The sequence below is a fragment of the Corapipo altera genome, unplaced genomic scaffold (genome assembly GCF_003945725.1).
Source record: "Corapipo altera isolate COAL_440 unplaced genomic scaffold, ASM394572v1 48b, whole genome shotgun sequence".
Taxonomy (NCBI): domain Eukaryota; kingdom Metazoa; phylum Chordata; class Aves; order Passeriformes; family Pipridae; genus Corapipo; species Corapipo altera.
This window is the reverse complement of record NW_020884884.1, coordinates 118305-142288: the sequence shown is the minus strand read 5'-3', so window position 1 is coordinate 142288 and position 23984 is coordinate 118305. Positions and strand designations below refer to the sequence as shown.

The window sequence follows — 23984 nt, the reverse complement described above, 5'->3', positions numbered from 1 at the left end:
GTTTATTGATACAACTAACAGAATTTGGTTTATTAACTACATGATTTGATATCCTCATCTGATCTTGTTGTAAACTCAGGAACAGAGTGTATTGTCTTCTTACCAGCCATCACAGACACTTAGTTTTGCTGTCCCCAGCTCTTGTTCTTGTTTATATACAGCTTTTTACTAATCAGTTTTATTTCATTCCTAAACTATCTTGAACTAAGATTTGTCCTCTTGTTAACATCTAACCGAGCTACGTCAAGTCTGTTTGAAGTCCCAACAAGACTTGACATACCGCAATCATTTCTAGTGTAGCTCCACTAAGTTGTGTCTGAAGTTAACTAAAGCTGACCAAATTGTGGCTTATTTTTCCTCACTTAAAACATGGCATGCTTGTGTGTAGTCCCACAGCACTATTATTTGCTTAAAACATATTGCTTTGGGGTCATCTGAGTCCTTCCATTTTTGTGATATTTTAAGATGAAAATACTTGCTTTGAAATGTGTTACTTAAAGGACAACTTTAAGAAAAGAGCTTTTCAAAGTGTTCCATTTTATAATACCACAGTAAAACAAGTCATAAATCCCAAGAACGTCACTGTTTTTAAAAAGAAGAATTTCTGTGGTGGGCTATCTCTTTTTCAAGTCATACAAGCATATCTTTGCATGTGTGCGACTGCTTCATAACCAATGCTCCTTAAGGGTTGCCAGAAAGTAGGAACATCATGCCAGTGAAAAAACTGATGGTACCAACCTGAGAAGCTGTACCATATTGAATGCTTTTTGGAGTATTTTGATGTGATTGTGAACTCGGATGAATCCAGGAACAGCTCTTTGGCACAACCAGAGTTGTGTGCGCTGAAGTTGATGGCAGTTACTTGAGCCAAGTGTAAAAAGCATAAAGCAGCAGAGCATGGAGCTTTTTTGTTTTATGCCCCCCCCCTTACTTCTCTTTTGAAGTGTGAGGATATTATTAATCCTGATAAACTACCTTAATGTGACTGACTTCACTTAACAGGTACCAGTTCACAGGTATACTTAAAAGCAGTGGGAGGCAGTGACTGAACAGAGTAATATAGGCTAAAATTGACTTGTAGTTTTAAGTCAAAGCATCCTTTTTTTTTGCAAACACCAGGGAAAGAAGCCCTTGGAATCCATATTCAGTGTTGTTTCTGATAATGGCTTTCTGTATTATGTTTCTCAGACAGCTTGAATTATCCATGCCTTTTTTTCTCATTTACTAAGTGTGAGTAATGGAACTAAACTGTCACTTTATTTAACATCTATTCCTAAAATGTCTTTGCCTTTTGACAGAAGGTGCTATTTACATATAACATGTTGCCACTTCTGTTATTTTTCACAGTACTGTCCTGGTGATGTGGACTGTATTTTATTAGTACTTAAGATTCAACAGCTTAGGTAAAAAATTCTGAAGCTCTCCAAGTTACATGTGGAATTTGGTGAATATTTGGTATCTGATTTACTTAGGCATCCTTAAGAAATTCCTAGCCTAATTTTGAAGATGCATAAAAAGTACACAAGAGGATCATTTAAAACTTGGATTGATAACAAATTCAGTTGAGCAAAATGCTTTGGTCACAAACTGTGTGCTGGTCTATCAATGTTCTCTGTTTCTTACTGTTTCTGTAACTTAGATTTGGAGGATAGATCCCTGCCTTACCTGAAACCAGCAAAGAGATCTATGAGCTCACTTGAACCTGTGCTTCTCTCCACAAAAGGCTCCCAGTCTCAATTTAACTTCTTTGCAATGCTTTAGAGTGTGTCATGAAAAGGAAGTAATTTCTTTACAGGCTTGTGGTCAAGCTTGAATTTTCTTTCAGATATTGAAGTTCAGTACTGTTCTTTAATGAGTCATTAATGCAGTTATCTGAGAATGTTCAATAATTATGAGCTTAAAAATAAAATTAGATGAAGCTTTGATGAATGGGATCACAAATGCTTTTAGTGTATGTTATACGTGTTTCTTGAAGATGTCTTTTCTTCTCTAAGCAGCTAAGCACATTGTCCCTGAAGGTTTTACAGTCATGACAGTTTAAGAAATGAGTCTGATATTTCCACTCTTTTTAAAAACAGAGCACAGCCAGATTGGTCTGACTATAACATAGCTTGACAGTTCCCTTACAACTTTTCTTTCAGAAGTTTGTCTCATTAATGCTGACGGACAGATATTAGGCCAGGCAGCAGAGACTGTGGAGCAAACTGTATCTTATATATTAGAAAAGAAGTATATTTCAGTTTAGTTACCTTGTCATGCTTAAATAATAATTAGAAAGATCATAGAAGTCTTTGGGCTCTAACACAGACTTAAATGCTGTGGAAAGATTAAGTTGAATCTCTGTATATGCTTGAACTGTCATGGTGAGATTTATTTGGAGAAAGGTTTTAAATTATGTGTGTTTGCCACTGGCTGTAATTCCAGATGCTTCACAAGTCACAATGACTCCATTATCTGTGTAAAATAAATTATTCTGTGGAGTCTTGTGCCTTCCACAATATGTGCAGAGAGCTATTTAAATGTTATTTGGTTGTCACACATCTGGTTTTTTTTTCATCTTAGGATTAGTTTGAAAATCTACTTACTAAAGGGATTTTATATCCAAATTGGTAAATAATGTATTTCTAGTGCTTTTTAAAAACTGCTATGCTTGTTAATAAGCAAGGCAATATAGCTGTCATATTTTATTAGACCATGAGTACGACTCTTAGATTGAGTCTGAGGCATGAATTTATAGCTCATTACACATATTTGTTTGTTCAGCCACCACGTACTACATTAAATCACACTTAAAACATTGAATTCAACCCTCAGGCCTCTGGCTTAGTGGATTTCCCCCACTCCAACATAAGTACCCTTCTAGCAAAGTATTTTTCAGAAAGAGTAAGAAGCTCAGCAGATAGTAAGAATGTTTTCCATACAGATAACAGACATCTCTTTGACCTGTTCCTCATCCTCAGTGCCTGTGACATGCTGGTCATTTATAACCACTGTTGCTGCTGACAGCTGAAGGTGACTCTACCAGGCAGTGGAACTAGGTCTCATTTAAATTGTAAGCTGAGGATGAGAGACTTACTCTTCTGAAAGTGATAGTTTGGAAAACCCTCCCACTTTCTGTGGAAACAAAGTATCTCTCCCATGTAAAATAGCTAAGAATTATTATTATTTCCACTCTAAAAAGAGTCACTAAGTCACAGGGCAGAGTCAGCTGATGAGGTAAAGGCAGAAAAATGTCAAATACTGTTTGATTTACTGGGTCAACTTCCAGTGTTTCACAGTTGGAAGTTCCCATTTAAAAAATTGAATTTGTGACCGTGATGCTGTGCAGAGAGCAAGATGCAGAATCCTGCACCTGGGGAGGAATAACCCCAGGCTCCAGCACAAGCTGGAGGCCGACCTTCTGGAAAGCAGCTCCATGGAGAAGGACCTGGGGTTTCTGGTGGACAAGCTGTCCATGAGCCAGCAGTGTGCCCTTGTGGATAAGAAGGCCAATGATATCCTAGGCTGCATTTGAAGGGCATTGCCAGCAGGTTGAGGGAGGGGATCCTGCCCCTCTACTCAGCCCTGGTGAGGCACATCTGGAGTTCTGTGTCCAGTTCTGGGCTCCTCAGAACAAGAGAGACATGGAACTCCTGGAGCAGGTCCAGTGCAAGGCAACAAAGATGATTAAGGGACTGGAGCAACTGCGTTACGGGGAAAGGCTGAGGGAGCTGGGCCTGTTCAGCCTTGAAAAGGCATGACTGAGAGTGGACCTCATCAATGTCTATAAGTATCTAAGGGGAGGGTGTCAAGAGGATGGATCCAGGCTCTGCTCAGTGCTGCCAAACAAGAGGCAAAAAGCAGAATCTGATGCATAGGAAGTTCCACCTGAATACGAGGAAGAACTTCTTTATTGTGCAGGTGACAGGTTACCTAGAGAAGTTGTGGAGTCTCCCTCACTGGGGATATTCCAGAACTGTCTGGACACAATCCTGTGCCATGTGCTCTGGGATGGTCCTGCTTCAGCAGGGAGGTTGGACTGGATGACCCAGTGCAATCCCTTCCAGCCTGACCCATTCTGTGATTCTCTGAGTCAACTACCTGTCTGGGAACTTGTTCCAGTACTTTACTCCTTTCACTGTGAACATTGTTTTCTTATACACAAATGGAATTCCTGTGGTACAATTTCTGACTTTTACGTCTTGTCCTCTTGGTGCATTCGCCTGAGAAAAGCCTTGTTCTAACTTCTGTGGAACACACCCCAGGAAACTGAATGCAAGATCACAGAGGAAATCCTCCTTAAGCTATGCTCAGGCACATGGAAAATAAAGAACTGATTGGTGACAGGCAACATGGCTTTACTAAAACCAAATCATACCTGAGAGATTTGGTGACCTCCTATGACGGGGTTACAGAATTCGTGGGTGAGGGAACAGCAACAGATATCATCTACCTGGACTTGTGCAAAGCATTTGACACTGTCCCACAGCGCATCCTTGTCTCAGAACTGGAGAGACATGGATTTGATGGATGGACCATTCAGTGGATAAGGAATTGGCTGGATGGTTGCACTCCAAGAGTTGTGGTCAACAGCTGGATGTCTAGGTGGAGACCAGTGACAAGTGGTGTTCTTCAGGGGTTGGTATTGGGACTGATGCTGTTTAACATCTCTGTTGGTGACAGGGACAGTGGGATTGAGTGCATTCTCAGCAGGTTTAATGACACAAGCTGTGTGGTGTGGTGGACATGCCGGAGAGAAAGGATGCCATCCAGAGGGATCTTGACAACTTGAGACGTGGGGCTGTGTGAACCTCATGAATTTCAACAAGGCCAAGTGCAAGGTCCTGCACCTGGGTCAGGGTAATCCCAAGCACAGATACAGGCTGGGCAGAGAATGGATTAAGAGCAGATCTGAGGGGAAGGGCCTGGGGGTGTTGGTTGACGAGAAGCTCAGCATAACCCAGCAATGTGCACCTGCAACCCAGAAAGCCAAACGTACCCTGGGCTGCATCAAAAGAACTGTGACCAGCAGGTCAAGGCAGGTGATTCTCCCCCTCTACTCTGCTCTGGTGAGACCCCACCTGGAGTGCTGAAGCCAGCCTTGCTATCCCTGACATAAGAAGAACACAGACCTCTTGGAGTGGGTCCAGAGGAGTTCCATGAAGATGCTCAGAGGGCAGGAGCACCCCTCCTATGAAGACAGGCTGAGAGAATTGGAATTGTTCTGCCTGGAGAAGAGAAGGCTCCAGTGAGACCTTAAAGCACCTTCCAGTACCTGAAGGCAGTGTACAAGAAAGATGGAGAGGGACTATTGCAAGGGCATGTAGTGATAGGACAAGGGACAATGGCTTTAAACTGGCAGAGGATAGGTTTAAATTTAGAGGAACATCAATGCACTTTGTGAAAGCAGGACAAAACATTTTTTTCCACTTCCCATTGAAAAGGTAATACTATAAAGCAGGGATTTATTTTAGGAATGTCATTGTGAAAAGTTACATTAAAATCACAAAACGTTTACAATGGAAGTAGGTATTCTCAGCAAGATACTTCAGGAGTGCTGAACTTGCAGCTCCAGATTTTATAATGTGAACACATGAAGCAGAACATAAGGGAGATGAAGAAATAATGCCATCATTGAATTGTCCCATAGTACACTGCTGGCAACTCTCACCAATGCAGCAGGTCATGAAAAATCTATAGATTGGTTTTGGGTCCTTTTGTATTTTTATGCTTTTGCAGGTCATGTCATATTTTAGCTGTCAAAGATAGGTTGGGTTTTTTTTAGATACATCTGGAAGTCTAACTACCTTGCTGGAGGAATTGAAGCTTAAAATATTTAGGAGACCTACAGTAAAATGATGAGAATTAATAACTTATAGTCCTTGCAATTATCTCATAACAGGCAGCGTGCAAGCACCAGGCATTGTTGATATGAGCACCATTTTTTTAATAGAATGACATTTGATTTTTTAATGTATTTAAATGCCAACCATCTTCATGCTGTGTATGAGTCATGATTTCAAGTGTTTAATTGTTTAGTCAATCTTCTTGTTGCCTTATTATTTTATAGCATTATGAGTTTGGGCTAAATAGTTCTTATTGTATCACCATCTAAGTGGAAACTGCTTTATACATTCACAGAATGGGCATGTATAAGCAAACATAATGAAGGCTCTACTGAAATCAATTTGATTGAATGTGCTTCAGAGTTTTTCTTCCCTTAGTGTTATATAAACACCATTAGCAGATCCTTTAGAAAATTGATTTGCTGATCATCTAAGTGGCAGGCTTGTTTGGAGCTATGCTGAAATGTATCCTTAGCCTTAATCAAACTCCTGTAATTAAACTAAGGGGTTTCATAAGAACGTAGAGAAGCAGATGAGGATGCTTTTTGGGCTGCTGTTATTTTATTCTCAATTTTTGGTTATTTTTGCAGGCTCCTGTGTCCCTTCCCCTTGCCCTGATTTTGCAACCACAGCTACATTGCTGCTGTATTGCTTCACCTTGCCTTAGCTTTGCAAACACAGCTGTTTCATGTACTCTGTGTGTGTGTGTCTTGGCCTTGGAGTTATTTCCTCCAAGTTCTGCCTGGCCTCTTTTTAGGGAAAGAAAACTTGGGAATGTCTTGAATCTGGTCATCCCTGCCTGATGCCTCCTGTATTAGAAGAGTCCCTGTTCCCTTGTCCTACCTCTTGCTGGTCCATCTGGGCTTCTGCTGTGCCACTGGGAGGCAGGAAGCACAGATTCAACAGAATTTCTGTCTGCTGTGGGCTTCTTTCTGAGACAGCATTGGTAGGAGTCTACTGTTGCGAGAGTAATGAGGAATAAAAATGGTGTGGGAAGCAGGGAAATGGGACTGTGGGAGGGAGGACTTCAGGGAGAAAGATGTGAAGGAAAGAGGAAATGAGAGGAAAAAAATCTATGTACAAGTAGGGGACTAACAAGAGAAAAGATTGAGAACGCAGCATTCTCATTTGGGAGGCAATTATTTGAGCAGAAAAGGCTGCCTGAATCCAGGAGGTATGGTTAAGTCAGGTGATGGATGTTTTTGGACAGCCTGAGTAATGAGTCTTCTGTGTGGGTATGGTGTAATATGTGACATGCTTGAACAGATTTTTTAGTGACAGAACCTAGATTCCCTTATATGTTCCTGGATTTTGGTGAATGTGCATAAATCACTGCTGGTAGGAATGGAAAACATAAGAGAGGGGGGAAAAAAGTAGCAGCAGCAATGTAAAACCTGTGGGGAAATGTAAGGAGCGTGTGTGGAAAAGGAGTGTAATGCTTCTTCCAAGCATATATCAGCATAACAGAAGTTAAAAATGTCAAAATAACAACTTGTAGCAACATGTAGGAATCTTTGAAAGCTCAAGAAAAGAACAAATTGTGGTGTGGTGCTAAGATTGGATACTTGCTTACAGACAGCACTAGCCAGCTGGCCAGGCTCTCACCCATGACTTTTATCTTACTGATACTGAAAAAAATCTTCTCTTTTGATCTCATTCTCTGAGCAAATATTTTTTTCTAGTCATACATATTCTGGTACATTTTCCCCTTTGTTTACTACCCTTTCCCTGAATTTATTCTACAGGAACATTCTGTTTGTTCCAAGATTTGGGATTATCATCTTGGTGCTGTTAAGTAATTGAAGAAGTGCTTCAGTTCGTTTTGAGAATAATTTATGAAGATGGAGCTTTGTGGCTTTAATGCATCTGTATCTTTCTCCTTGCATATCCCCCAAACTGTGATTTCGATGAGAATAAAAAGACAAGTAGAAACATTGTATGGGAGCACATTGATTTATGTTGGGATAAATTAGAAATAATATGTAATTTTGAGGAAAAACAAGGATAGAAGAATAAACCCTCTCACATCTATAGTTATCCAGTTATATATTGCTTCCATCAAGAATTAACCTGCTATTGGTCCAATGTGACCAGACTACCACTCTTCCTCCTGCCTTCTGCACCTGGCCAGCCTCTTGCACTAGGTCTTTCACCAACTCATGTCTAGCCTGTCCCTGATTTGGTGTGGAAAGTGCTGGATAGTGAAGAACTTGGCCTATATAAGTAGAAGATGTACAAATCTGTAATGATGCATCTGAGATACAGAGGTAGTGAGACATACTTCTTAGTTGTTTCATTTCTTGTTGCATTTTCTTAGTTGATACGGAGTTTAATATAAAGAGAAGCAAGGACACAGCAGTGCTCTCTCTTGTGCTGAAAGCAGAGTTCCCCAGCCTCTCCTAGGCATGGATGGGGAATAGTGCTGCTTTCATCTCCCCCTTCTTGGTTGAGAGATCTGCAAACCAGTTCATTTGCACTAGATATTCCCTGAATCAGAGCCACAAATCTGAGTTTGACACCTCAGCTGTAAAGCTTGGATCCAAACTCCCATAATTTCCTTTTGGTTCATCAAAGAGATCAAGACTAGGGGTGAAGTTCTGGCCTAACTTGTTCATTATCTTGAAATGTTTGTTCAGTTTATCTGGAGATGTGGTCTTTGTTTGCATCCTTTTCAGAAGAAAAAGCTGGTGCAAGAGTCTGCATGACCTTTGCTAGGAAGACCTTTGCTTAACCTTTGCTTTGATCAAGGGACTGGAACATCTTTCTTATCAGGAAAGGTTGGGCCTGCTCAGCCTCAAAAAGAGATGACTGAGAGGGGAATCTTACCAATATCTGTCGGTATCTAAAGGGAACGTGCTACAAAGATGGAGCCAGGCTCTACTTGGTGGTGCCAAGCAATAGGACAAGAAGCAAAAGGCAGAAACTGGTGCGCAGGAAAGTCCACCTGATTATGAGGAAGAACTTCTTTACTCTGCGCACACTGGAACAGATTGACTGGAGAGGTTGTGGAGTATTCCTCACTGGGGATATTCAAGAGCTGTCTGGACACAGTCCTATGCCATGTGCTCTGGGATGGCCCTGCTTGAGCAGGGAGGTTGAACTGGATGACCCAGTGCAATCCCTTCCAACCTGACCCATTCTGTGATTCTGTGATGCCCTTTCTTAGCTTGCTGAATGTGTGGCTGTGACCGGGAATCCTCACCATACCAGATTGGTTGCTTTTCAAGTCCTGACTGTCAGATCAAGTTAGTACCTAACTAACAAGTGACAGCATTCTTGATAATGGCATGTCAATTTGTTGTCACTGGTGCTCCCTGAGTATCTGGTGCTGGGGTTTTGGTGCTGAACTGAAGAAATCAGAAGTGGTTAGATACTGAAATGTTTCATAAGTTTTGGTCTAAATGGAAAAACCTGTTTGTTTCATAAAGAATCCACATAAAATACTCAATTGCATGTAGGAGGAGGAGGCCATATGCAGGAAGAGAATATTGGCGGAAAGCTTGTATCAAAAGTACAGGGAGTGTGGGAGATTTACAGTCAGTTCCCTACTGAGGCAGAGATGCAACCTGTATTTCTCCCAGCCTACAAAGGCACATAGATTTTGTGCCTTTGGAACTGGTGAGAAATGCTGTCAAATGCTCTGTAAGATTTTATTGGTAGAAGGAGAAGGGCATCCATACAAGCACTTGGGAGTGCCAACTTCATACCTGGTGCCTTTGATTCAGACCCTGACATTAGCTTCATCGCTGACCCATAGAGTCTCCAGACAGAGATATCCTGCTAAGTGGAATGGTCTCACATTGTATGAAGTTTTAATACAGAAAAATTAGAGTTGGTCTCTTGCCTCTGAAATGCCATCAGTGAAATGTATATTTATGCACAGTAGCATGGTACCAGCAGTGGAACTGACACTGGTATCCATGTTTCAAAAAAATTAGTAACCGAATGGTTCAGGTTCTCTTCTGAGAAAAAGAAGATATGGTTTTTTAAGTTAGCTGAGGTAGAAGAATTGTTGCTACCACACTCAATGTAATTTAACTTAAGTAATGCATCTCTATGTACATGTGAACTTTTTTCTATTCAGAACAACGTGACATATTCACCAGTTTTGGTGCTAATTGAAAATGTGGTGGTTTTTCTTAGTGTTGGTAGCAATTCTTCGTGTTCCACGGAGGGTGAATTGTGGGGCGTGCTTGATTCACAGAATACCACTACTTCCTGAACTGTTCCCCTCTACTGAATGCAGTAATGTAAGGTTTAAAAAAAAAAAAAACAAACCGAAAAAGAATCATGACAACAAAATGATGAAATCCTTTGGGGAGGGAAGGAAGCATGGCAGTCTGGACTCACCTTAAAAATTCCTCCTCCACTTGAGGTCTGTTTTGAAATATACTTTAGCTCCAGGAAGCAAAACTATTAGCCTGTTTAGAAACAGGCTTTGTGCAGCTATATTAGCATCATCCCTCCTGCACAGCTTACTGCTTGTCTTTCTTCTTGTAACAAAATGCAGTTTATATGTCTACAGATGATTTTTGTCTGGCTGGATTTCAGCTGGTCTAGACTGGAAGACAGTGAGTGGGTATAAAGTTGTGATACAAGCACAGGTAATCTTTGAACTCTCTATTTGGGGAATCAGTGGGACATTTGTCTCTCTCCTGAAGGAGAGGGTTGACATCTATCTATTGAAGGAGAGGGTTGATATCTCAGTTTCAGGATGACTGGGGAACATATTTCAGTGTCTGTGGTGAGCAAGTGAAATCTGTGACCAGAATCCTGTTGTTAGCCAGTTAAACTGTTTCACCTTGAACTTGGATGAAATTATTTTTAAAAACCTGTTTCATAGCAGTTGTAGAAATCTGTCAATAGATGCTTGTCAAATCATCCTTCTGGAAACATTGTGTTCACAATAGAACTTTGCAGCTGCTGAGGTTTTTTAGCAGTTTTGTCAAAATTAATAACCTTAATTCTTTACATTCAGAAAACAGGTTGCTTTTTCAAATTGTAGTCTGCAGTGTTGCAATAATAATAGTAACTGGTAACTCATGCAAATAGTACCTCAGAGCTGTGTACAAAATGATTGTATTCCTGAAGATCAATTTCTGTCCCTTAATGGTGTGGATGGAGTTTTTCGTTCTTGTACTAGAAGGTGGACTTTTCAAGTGACTACCAAATAATTATTCTTAGTGGTTACTCTTGCACATCTCTGCAGGCTTGGAAATCTGATTTGGTGTAGCTGATGCAGTAATACTGCTTTTGTCCAGCTGTATAGGATTGGGGATTTTTGTTTGTTTTGTTTAATTTTCACTTATATATATATATAAAGTGAAAGTATAGTATTTATTTATGTAGGAGAATACAGTGTTCTAACTATACCAGTGCAGACTGGTATAATTGTACCTCTGCATTGCTATAGGTAGATAGGAAATCCTTTTGAGTCGTGTTTGCAGAATGGAGATGATGCAATTTTGAATTTGCATATTGGAGTTTCTATTGGAAAAGTCTTCAGATCATGCTTAAATACTTAAGAAATTACAATATGATTTTCCTGATTAAGTTAGCCTAAGCTTCCAGTTAGAGCCTAAAAAGTTTAAGTCATGTTGGGCTAAATACAACATCCTTTTACAGTCAAAAGAACTTCAGTAAAAAGATGAAGACTGGGAGCTCAGGTATATGTTTGTGCAGCCCTGGTTGGAGCCACAGGAACTTTGTTTGCATTAGCAATGTGTTTGGGTTTCTGTGTGGAGGGTTGTTTGATGGTGGCAGCATGTGAAATTCAAGCTAAGTAGAGCAAGGAAATGCCATACAATTGTTAGTGTGAAATCTGACAAATAGAAAAATTTTCTGCCCTTGAGTGACTTAAAACCATTTGCAATCTTAATCCAAAAAGGCTCTGCTTAAAGCAGTGCTCTGCTCTAGAGATGGACAACAGTACAATGATCAGTGTACTGACAGTATTTGTTTCACCTCACATTTTATATGGTGCAGTAATCCAGAGGCTTTGGTTCTTCTGCCACTGATTCTGTAAATAATTTAATTTCTTTGAGCTTCATTTTTTTCCCTTGTATAAAAAAATTTGAAATTATATTTCCCTTGCGTTTGTTAAGACCTTCATTGCCTTGAAGGGAGAATTATAACTGCAAAGCATTGTTAGTTATTACTGTTTATTTTTATTAATATGTGGTGAATTAATAAGTGTAATATTCAGAACATTAAATACATTGGTAAGAGATAGGAGAATAAAGAAATAGGATTAATCTCATTTTCTTCTCTGCTCTTTATTTGCTGTAGTGTTAAGGTTCTCAAAAACCAGCATTTCAAATACACCAGTCTGGGAAGTTACCGTATTACATGGCGAGATATGATTGAAGCCAAGATTTAGACTTTTTTCCTTTTTTGGTAGGAGATACTTAACAAGAGGACATAGATAAGGAATAAAATATGACAAAAAGAATAACATTTTCTGGCTTTTGAGGCAGGTTGCCCATCCATTTGTACAATTTTGAATGATCTTTCATGCTTGGTAGCATGAACCAGATCAGTTCAATCAGAAGAGAAAGAGGAAAGAGGAACAACCATCTTGAATAAATGTTCACCAATCAAATTTTCTGTTCAGATTCATTTCGTATCATGATAAGAATTGGGTAGCAAAGATTGTTCTCTCAGTCTGTCACTTTGTTGATGTCACTTTTCTCTGCATCTCTCTGTGGTCTCCCCTTACTCCATCGTGTCAAGGCAGTGACTTATCTTCCGTTTCAGGCCCTTTTTCATTCTTACCTGATTGAATCTCCCACGTTTTGTCAGTTGTTGCTTCTGCTCAACAAAATCTAGCAAAATAACTCACCCAGACTGCATCAACATGGTTCAAATCATGGTTCAGACATGATTTCTCCAACACAGTAAATATGTCTATGGAGCAGTTGATGGCTGGCATGAAGTTTAGGAGGACAGCCTGCTCCTAAACCTGTCCACCTTCTGTCCATGTGCTGACTTGCAGACAGCCTATGAACTACCAGTATGGGCACTGTGAAAGCTGCATCTGAGAGTGGAGGGGGAGACAAATTGTTTAAAGGAACCATTAAAGACAGTTCCTTCAAGATGGGATTGTGGTGCATTGACAGGGTGGTGGCAAGGAAACATATGTTAAGTGTTACTGCTCTGGTCTGTGGTTAGTGTGGTTGTCATCAAGTTCTGTTTTATCTTAAGTTTTCTGAGATGCCAAGAAGCAATAATATCCAACTTCTTTGCTGTCACTGGTTTCACACCCACACCAACTTCACTGCCACCCTAAAACATCAGAGTCTCAATTAAAATATGTTTCTGTAAGAGCTCAGTGATTAAAAAAAAGTATCTTCCCTAAAAATGAGATGTCATAGCTTGTTTCTAGCATTAAGTGAAGTTTTCAATTTGATTGGTACATAAGCATAGGAAGAAAACAAAATTCAGGTTCAATCTTATGTGAATGCTTCATTATTCAAAGCTGTTGCAGTCTGGAAAGATAAGCGCAGAGAGTGCGGGTAATGAAAACAAACTTTATAAATATAATTGGAGATGAAACATATTGTCATCACAATCTCGTTGATTCAGTATGTGTTCAAACTGGGGCAAACTCCTTGCTGACTTACACTTGGAGTTTTGAGGTTTGCAGATGGTGTGAATCAGAGACTGCAACCGGTATTTTTACAGACCTTTAGTTTTATTAGGTGGAAAACAACCACAAGTACACTTCTAGTACACTTCTGTGAACAGGAAAAAGCATAGCTAGAGCAGTGGCAGAACAAACTTCCTGCAATGATTTGCAATATGGATTCACAGGGAAAATTCCTCAAGGCAGAAGGTAGTGCAATATCCACTGTCCATGCAACCCCAGCCTGTTTCTGCAGTAATTTTAAAAATTATTGCTAAATATGATGCACTTTTTTTCCCTCTGATATAGCTTTGCAAGTAAACAGATAACTTGGTGGTTTAGGTTTTTTCCTTTGAGTTTCTAAATAAATATCAGATGGTCCTTATTCTCTGTCTATGAAGCCAATGTATAACATTAATGTTTACTAATAGAAATAAATTTCTCCTCTGTGTAAGATCAGTCCCTGGCACATGTTTCCAAAATGCTGAGTGCTTAGCTGTTTGTTCAGCTTTATGACTAGAGGTTGGTGGTTTTTCTTTGAAACAGTCTGCTTATAGTGTGGCCTTATAGAGGTGGGGTTGCTGATGTCCCTGTGTGTGTATATTTTGTAGTCTTAATTGTCACCCTGGATCAAATTAGATTGGATAACTGAAAAGATATTGAACACTTTATGAAATACATTCATTTACAAAGGTGAAATCATGACAATTCATGTGGTGAAGTGCCCTGACTGGGATCTATTATACTGTTTGCCTGGAAATGAACTGCTCTGTCAAGATGCTGGGAAGTGTGGCGGTTTCTAAGGTGAAACAGCCCCTGAGCATATCCAGGTGCTGTCCCAGAGCATTCAGCAGCTCTGGGCAGTTGATGTGTGGGAAGCAGTAGCTGTACTGCATCCAGCTAAAATGTCAACAGGCAGCAGCTCGTGTCTCTAGTCTGTGCTCAGAACAGTGCACCTCCCGTGAAAGCATTGTGAAACACTTAATGGAGGCAAGTAGTTTGTTATTTTTGGATGGAAAAATGGCACCTCCAGCCACACAATGTCGTAGGGCATTGAACTGCTACAGAAGATGAGTTATAATTGAAAGAGGAAGACGTTTCCTAATTAATTATGTAAACCCCACAGCAGTACAGCCCAGCCCAGCCATATTTTCAGTAATATGATATAATTTGTTGCACAGTTACCAAGTGTGTTGCAAGCAACCAAAAATCATAAGAAGCTACAGCTCTGTTTCTGTTGTTTCTCAGTTGTGGTTTTAGAATTAGGACACCCAACATCGTGAGATTTAAACCAAAATAAAACAACACAAAACCAAAAACCCACCCAACCAACCAAAAAACCGGGACAAAACACTTTGGGAGCTTATATTCCCTCTAATAGTGAGCCTGCCTAACGTTACACTTTCAAGCTTTTCACTCTAACTGAGAAATAAGAAATTGGAATGTGTTTGTTCATAATTTAAAATAATGTCATCACTAAATTTCCATTTCTGGAGATTTAACAACTTAAGACCTATTATGGAACTTCTTTGAAATAAAATGATAAGAACTGAGGAGAATCTATTTTTATCAGCTACTTTCCAGAGACACACCAAAACTTTTATTGAAGAAACTTTCCTTAAATCATATGTACTTGATACCAGACCTCAGCCTCTCTTGAGTGTAGCAGGACTGTCTCTTAACATTGTCATAATTAGTAGACATCTCAAAAGGTTATGGATTATTGTATTTACACTTACTGGTTCCATGACAACAATGTGCTTAATATCTATCAAATCTGTGTCAAGGCACTTAGATATAATGCAAGCATAACACAAATTGAGTGCCAGAAAATAAAGAGTAGGATTTGGGCTAGAGAGTTGGGAATGTTGGTAAATAAATAAATTAAAAAAATGAACAGAGAAAGAAAAAAATAGGAAATCTAAATGTGTAGTATATCTGGGGCTAACCTCTTTTTCAAACTGTCATTTAGGATTTCTTCAAGACTTGCCTGCATTAGTTAAAGCTAGCTCAGCAGAGCCCTGCCTTAACAGCTTTGTCTTTCAGAGCAGCCAAGTGAGGCTTTCCTGAACTTCTTGGAAGGGGACTATCTTATGATTTCAGTATTCAGGTTCCCCATAATGCTGTCTCAGACAGTCTTTCCTCACAGCATGGGTTGGATCTTGTGCTGGCTGACATTTCATGATAAATTCCTGGCTGCTCTTACTGAAGAAAGCTCTTACTGCTCTTACCAGAAAGAGGACTCATCGCTACATTTACAATGGAAAAAACCCTGTAACCACTGTACATTAATAAAAATTGCTGTCACTCAAAGCTCATAAACCAGTTTTCTTTCTTAAAGTTACATCTGTAAGTACCAGTGCAGTGAGGTAAAGAGAATTTAAGGGCATCCTAAAGTAAATCAGTGGTATAGCTATGAGAGACAGCTGTCTTACCTGTTACAGGGCCATCCTTCCCCCTTTCTGTCAGTGCTGTCAGTGCTGATGTTGATATCCAGTTACAAAGTGGTACCCAATTACATGTGTGTCCAACTGGCATGGTTCTAACCCTCTTAGCAGTTGGTCCAACTTAAGAATATGAAGACCTGTTCAAGGAGTATTAAATATAGAGGTGTCGTGAGCCTTATCCTTCACAAATGCACTCCAAGCCTCCAACAGTTTCTGTTATTTGCTCTTTTACCGTTGCAGATCTGATTCCTAACTTGTAGAGCTACTGCATCCATGGGGAGAAATGTTTCACTTATAATCATGTTTTATAGTTCCCTTTGTGGTTTATTCTGCCACTTTGACTTGTCATAGTTGAATAAATTGAATTCTGTAGAGTGCTCTTGTAAATGCCACACTTTTGATTTTTAAATGTGCTTCAGTGTGATGAATGCAGCATTAGAGTGGGATGTGGAGTAGTGCTTAAATTTGTGGATTGTAGCTTCTAGGTTTTATTCTCAAACCTCTAGCCAGATTGTTATATAATTCATGGATAGGCCATTTTTAGGATTTCTGCTCCTTCATTCCATATCTGTAAAATGAATGTGTTTTACCTATGCAGCAGTTCTGTGTTGACACCCAGTTGGTTCTTTTTTGAATAGTTAGGCCCAGGCTGCTATAGCATATCGTAGAATGGCTGTTGCCACATCTGTTTATGTGGTGCCTGTCATAATGAGCTTTCCTTTCTTGGGTAAAGCAAGAAAGAAGCAGAAGAAAAGGTATCACTAGAATACAAACATAAAGTTAAGAATGTGATTTGAGATCTGTGAATGGAATATGATGAGGATTACTATAGCTGTTTTCTTTCCAAGAAAACACTTTCAAATATTGTTATTTTTATAGGCACTTTTATCTGCCCTGCTTTAAAAGGACCAGTAATTGCAAGTGTGTCTTAATCCATCTGTTAATGGAGGAAACTGAAGGACTTGAGCAAAATACATCTCTCCGTTAGTGAGGTCTGAAGTACGATTCTAAACCTGCCAGAATTTAGGAAGCACGTTTGCTCTAGAATGGTTTACCATTTGAGGATTTTGTTTGTTAATGTATAGCAGCTTCATAACAGTAAAGCTGATACTAATTCAGACTTAATAGCTGAAGTAGGTTTAATAACTAATAAAAATGGACTGTTTATGTATTAAACCCGGAGCAGCATAGCTGATCCACCTCTGTATTTTGGGTAGCTAATGAGTTTCTCCTTCAAATTTGGAGATGTATTTGTTTGTGAAATAGTTTTATGCCATGTGGAAATTTGAGAAAAGAATTCTGGCTGATATGAGGGAAGAAATATGAAAAGTAACAACGCTGAAAAGGCTGTAGATATGATTCTACAGAGTGACAGTTTAATGAGCTCTAGGTTTCATAGGTAGGAGTATCCCATGTTTTGTTTTAGCTACTTAGTTCTGGAGGGAGTGTGTTGGAGAAGCTATTTTCTCCGGAAAGTGAGGAAGGGAGGCAATGCATCTACCTAGTCTCTAAAGGAAAATAAGTGTTTGAGTGAGAATTCATTACAATATTTGAAAAAAAATGTTTTTCAGATAATTGCCTTTGATGAACTTCGGACAGACTTCAAGAGCCCAATCGATCAGTGCAACCCAGCCCACGCAGTGAGTACAACCAGTGGTTTGCTAAACAATACCTGCTCAAGAAAGGGGGATGCACTGAGCTGTCAGTGAAGTCTGAGTGAAATTAATATAGAGTCTCTTGTGAAGTCAAGTGTGGTTTGGAAAATTGATTTACTGGGCCAGTCTTGGGGAGCCAGATGGTTACTTTTTATGCTAATAGCCTTCCTTTTTGCTGAAGGAGGCAGGAAAATAATTTGGAAATTCAAAAGCTGATGTGATGCTAATGCTTTCTTTTTTCCTTATCATGCTGTGGCACAAGTTTTCCTTTTTGAAATAATTTGCCTTCTTTGTGTTCAGGCATGGGATGACCACATTTTCCCATACTGCCTGTATCAATGATCCAAAAGCTTGAGTGGATTTGGTAAGAGGCACGTTCGTGGACCTCTCTCTCTAATGGCAGGGCTCTAAATGCTCCCATGCTTTAAGAGTAAATATCATATTCTGCTGCTTCTGCTATGGAAAAGTTTAAATATCACCCTGGGACTGTAAACTCACTTTTAACTTATGAATTAAAATGCAGCCTAGATTTAAGTATTTCAAAATTCCTCTGCTAATTAAAGCTGTAATCTACGGTGATTTAGCTGACTACAGCTAAACATGTGTCAGTCTGTACTACCAGAACTAAGAGCAGAACTTGGCTCCCCATCATCTCACTGGGAATAACAATGACTACAACAGGTGCTGTATTTGATCTCTACAGAGTATCAAGTTATTGAATTGTCTGCAAATGATAACCAGATTCAGTACTTTGCCATTTAACCCTGTTTCATAGCTCAGCAGAGGATTTGTGGTACTGCTTAGACCACTGATGATTTTAAGCATAAACTTTATGTGAATCTTAGAATAAGAAGGCTTTTTTTACAGTTCATTAACACATAATCAAAGCATGAAAATAGAAGAAAGAAATTATATGAAGAAATCCTATAGAGGACTTCAGTGGATATAAACTGGTTTTGAATTTACTGGATGTAATCTGATTTTGAATTCACTTTATCTGTTTTTACTTCCCATCTTGGGAACTGCACACAAGAAATGTGTATTTATTCGTACCAGGTATTTCTTATACATTTGTTCAAGTGTATTTTCCTTTTTCCCTCTGCATAGTTATGCCCATATCCCTTTTATTTAGTGGGGTAGTTTTCTCTATTGCACTGTAAGAGTGTCTGATGTTTACCCACATATCTTCCACAATGTTTTCATGACAGAGGGTAGAGCCTTTTTGACAAGAGGGGGCTGAATTAAAGAGAAATCAGAGACAAAAACAAGGGCAGTACTGAGAATTTAATTCAAATGTCCTGGTTTGCCCTCTATTACTTATAGTTCAGAGACAGACTTCCTACTTCTTCACGGCCAGCTGTAGTTAGGAATCTATTTAAAGGGAATTGAGAGGTCTATCTTTCTCTCTCCACTTAACTCCTTCTAAAGGCAAGCTTCTTTCTGCAGCTTCACAGGCATGTCCACACACATCCATTCTCGGGTTTGCAACTGTGAGTCTAACATTTCTGAATGTCTTTTAGCTCAGAGACACCAAAAAGAGGCACGGTATTTTTCTGGTGCCTATCAAGTTGCCACTGCCTCATCGTCTTTCCAAAATGATACTTTTTAAAAAATGGCTTAAACTTGTGGACAGAAAAGCAAAAGAGACTTTTCTTTGGAGAATAGAAGTAAAACTCAAGCTTATGGCAGATTTAAAACATTTGAAAAGCAGAAAGCTTAGGGAGAGTTGGCTTTTCACATTGGTATAGTACAAAAAAGTTAATTGTTTGGAATATTTTTCCCATGTCTAAGTGAAAATATTATCAGATAGTCTTCTGAGGACAACAAAACCACTCTGCCTTCTGCAGTGTAACCAGCAGTAGAATGTTCCACAATAACTTCAATGACAGGGTTATGCAGTGAAATTTGATTGTACTGGTTAGTTTCTCATTATGAACCATTTAAAAAAACCCCTGTCTTTGATTTGCTTTCTTTCTGTGAGTTGAGCTTAAAGCATCTTTTGAGTCACAGTGCTTAATTGCAGTGATTTTCAGTATTTATGAATGCATCTGTCGTTTAAAGTGGCATTTCTAGGACAGTTCAAATATTTTTCACTAATGGGTTACATACTAATATCATATGTTGAGACACCATCTTGGTGATAGAGGAAGAGCTGCCATACAAATGTCATAGTTGTTTTTCCCATTCAGAATTATATTGAAGCCAGATGTGGGGGACCTTAAGATGCAAGACCAAGTCTTGCACAAAGGCTGACTTAAAAACATTTGCAGCCTCTGGCTCTAGGCTAACAGACTGGAATCCCCAGTTGATATTGTTACACCCAGAAACAGATGAAAAAATAACTTTGAAATGGGTAAATCACTTAGCTTGCTAGCAGTAGGTAGGAAGTGAATGCTGTCATTTCAGATTAACAACATATATTGTTTCACTGCGGCCATTAATTAAAACATCCACCCTTGTAATTGTAATATATTGTTTTAATTTGTAACACCAGCTAATCTCCTGCCTTTCCCCCCCTTTTTCTTGACAGAGAGAGCGGCTGAGAAATATTGAGCGGATTTGCTTCCTCCTGCGAAAGGTGAGCATAAACTAACCTAGGATTTGTGAAGTTCCTGAGAATTAAGTCCATCCAGTGGTGACGTGCATTTATTCTCTCTTTGATCCTCACACTCAGTTGATGAAAGGCTGGATTCTACAGAGAAGTGAAAGTCATGATGTCTTTGTAAGGGCAGAGTAAGACAAATTATAAAAGGTTGACATAATAGAGGATGTCTGGATAAGAACTGAATTTCAGAACATGAGCCCATTCATTCCAGAACAAGCCTTTTGAAGGTGGTGAATAGTTTTGCAGTTGCAGCTTGAGGTTCTTTTTTATAGTCCTATAAAGCTACTGATACTGTTGTAGTGCAGGCTCTAAAAATACCCTTTTTTTGAAAAGTGGCTTAGTATTTGATAAACTAAACATTTTTATTAGTTACATGTTTGATGTTTAAGGTTTCTAGTTGATAGAATAGAAAAGTTGATGTAGTATGTATTTTAACTTGACACAAGTGAGGTGCTGAGTGCCTCAGTTTCTGAGGGATTTCAAGGAGCTGATAATTTGTGGATTACTTATCTGTGGCTTCACAAAACATTTTAATAAACAATCCGTGTTCTCCTGACTCTGTCCTATTAAAGTAAAAATAATCATAGTTCTAAACTATTTTATTCTGTATGTTCAAGTTTCTGTACATTGTGTTCTGCAGAGTAGTAATAGAGCCACCTAATTATTCTACATTTTTGCTTAAAAAGGTCATCACTGAAGTGTGGACTGCTGCCTGCATCCTAATCAAGCTAAGAACTGAATTGGTTTTAAGGTACTTAGAGGTTTTAGGAAACACAGTGCTAGGGATTGAGGTGATCCAAAGGCACAACTGTGACTCTAAGCAGAATCTATGAGCTGTTATTCTCTGATCAGTCAGAACCTGAGTCATATCTGTTTGGCACCATTATGAGTTTGTGACTGTTAGGAACCGCATTTAAATACTTACTGAGCCTGTTTATGGCCCTTGGGATATGAAAATAAGAGAAAATACTTATCACCAATAGCTTTCCATTTTATCAAACAGGCAGCCAGCCAGTTTCAAGCTGTGTCCCAGTTTCTTGGACATAAAGCAACTGTTGAGTGGTAATGTATTAATATATGTGAGCCCCATGGGAATGCCTTGCCTGCATCAGTGTTTAATTTTTATTGAGCCTCAGCCTCGTTGTGAACAGCAAAATGGAGCATTTTGGCTAATTGCAGACTCTGTATTCATAAGGGATTGCCTTGCTTCTGGTTCACTTAAATAGTTTGTTAATTCAGCCTCTTTTTCGAAGTTCTTTGGGGACAGATTTGTTTTAATTGAGAGATTATACGCAAGAAGAGGAAGGTGCAGTAACTACAGAGATTTGTAGTCCTCAAATCTGACAATCACTAAAAATAGCTGTAGTTTATGTCGTATAAAGGAGTCATTGTTGAGGAAAACTCTGGAAAAAACAATAAAGAGTTGAGTGTCAGCTATATTAATACATGAAAATAGCAGTTAGGATGCTTCCAGCAAACACTAAATATATCCCTCAATATAACATTGTGTGGCTTTAGGGTCTGTTTCTCTTTCTATGAAACAACAGCATACCTGTTTTCCCATGTCTCGAAGACAAGTAATTCTTTTAAAGGGCTTTGGCATTAGAACTTAATTCTTAAGATCTGATGTAAATTTATTCTTTAAAAGGTTATAGGCGGGCTATAAAAGTATATTCATATATTTCATATATTTCATTATATGCTGATTTTACAAGGGATTCTTGGAAATTATTAAATGAGCATGCAATATGTCATATAAATCTGATCCCAGTGGGTGAAGATTTTCTTAAGGATGGATTTTTGGTTTTATCTCCAAAATACTTGAAAAAGTTTATTGACAAACTGTGACTAGGTATGTGATATTTCACCAGATATTATATAACTTATTTCCACTTTTCAAAGTAGAATGGAGGATGTAATTGTTCTACAGCCAGGCATTTTCTGATGTTTAGTTTGGGGAAAATGTTTCTATATCATTAAAACAAGTAGTGATTGTGTAAAGCAGATATATATGAGGCTGGTGTGTGTACATGCATGCACACAGGGGTCCTTGTTTTTATGGTGCTATAGAATTAGATAAGCCTAAGTTTTCTGGTTACTGGAGAATGATTATGTATGAAGAAGCTATGAACTTTGTATAGCCGTGGTCAAATCTCTTCTATTTTGAAATAAATGAGAAGAAGGCTTATTTTCTGAAGCCAGCACAAAGTAAAGTTCTCTCAGGATACAGGTATCTCATTTTATTCAGTGGTGTGTGTTGGAGGCTTAATAGCATAGATTTGTGTTCCTGTGCTGTAAACTGTTGAATATTCCATTATGTGGATGTTGGTTGTCTTACAAGTGTTAGATGGTTCACACAGGACACACACTAGTATTAGCAGATGCTGTGCAGCCTCTGTGCTATTCTCTTTTTTCCTAAATTGCCTTTATTTCTCTAAGAATGTGATTACAATGCTGTACAGAGGTACACAAACTAGCTGTGATGAGCTGCATTGGGCTAGTGCAGTGCAGTGTAACAGAGGCACAGGCTTCTTGGGCTCATCAGCCTTGCTGAGGACTGTGATAGGTTTGGTGTGCCTGTGAGGTCTACCATGATTTTTATGATTAAATATTTTGGTGGGGCTGTTAAAATATATTCAGTTAATGGTGACGGCAATATTATATAATTGTAATTGCAGTTGTATTTCAAGAAATCTGTCTACAAGATTGATTCCTGATGGAGATACTTGTTTTAGCACTAAAGACAATTAGGAATTTCCTAGATTAAAGCACAGTATATTTCATCAATCAACCACTGTAATATTATAACTTTACCTCTGAGGAAATTTAAATTAAATTTTGATTAGGTTATGCATCATAATTTTTGAATTAATTTGATAAATCCTTACTGAGGAGGAGAGTTGATTGAACTTCTTGCTCAGCAAAGACATTTGAGATTTCAGTTTGCTCGTGCCAAACACTACTGAACAATATAAGTGACTCTTCTCCAATTATCAGCAAATATTTGTTTTTAAGCTTCATTAAGCTAAAGTAAGAGTGATTTTTGAGCATCAGAACTGGAACTAGAACTTAACTGGGAGGAAGTTGACGTAAATAAAAGACAGACGTTTACCTATTTTCCTACTGTAGTGGAGCATTTGAGTTAAGTTATGCCTAAAATTCCTGAAACCGCAAGTGTAAGAAAATATTGTCCTAGAGCTCAATTATTTTTCTTGATTTTATTTGGGGATTTTGGCAGGTTTTTTTGTACGTCCTGAAGGGATGATTGGAAGAGAGCAGATTCAGCAAGAAATGTAACCACAGGCAAGGTGACATTAATTTCTAAGATGTTCCAGATGAACTTGAACTGTCTTGAAAAATACAAATACACAGACAAAAAACCCTGCAGGGACAACGTTTGAATAACCAAACTTGGCCAGTTTAGCACTCAGGTAGTAGCAGTAGCATAGTAGATAGTGAATCAGGAGCTGGGGTGTTTAAAACATCACAAAACAAGCCAAACCTAAACAACTCTTCACCTAATCTTTTCTGAAGCAAGTTTTAATGTTTTAGTTAGGAAGCTGGGGGGTGCCAGTGCTTGGTCTGGTCTAGTACATCTGTCACTGTGATTCCCAGTGGAGCTGGATCTGCAATAGTAATAGTGGAAATTTATTTTTTACTCATTAGTTCTGGTGTTTACCAGGTTCAATTCTGTTTTTTACTCCTCTGAAAAAATAAAATGAATGTTTATTTTAAATTTATATTCCATTGTGTATACTCTAATACACATGACAGTTATGTTTTACTGTATTTACAGGTTTTGGTGAATAAGCAAAACCAATGTTACCT

At 38.8% G+C, this 23984-nt stretch overlaps 1 protein-coding gene across 1 annotated transcript in view; it reads left to right on the top strand.

Annotated features, from left to right (window-relative positions):
* The window catches only part of CNIH3 (cornichon family AMPA receptor auxiliary protein 3), a 53006-nt gene that overhangs the window by 3313 nt on the left and 25709 nt on the right, over positions 1-23984 (top strand). The window contains exons 2-3 of the mRNA XM_027641599.1: positions 17468-17536; positions 20082-20129. Of these exons, the coding sequence (XP_027497400.1) occupies positions 17468-17536; positions 20082-20129 (117 nt within the window). The remainder of the gene's footprint in view (positions 1-17467; positions 17537-20081; positions 20130-23984) is intronic.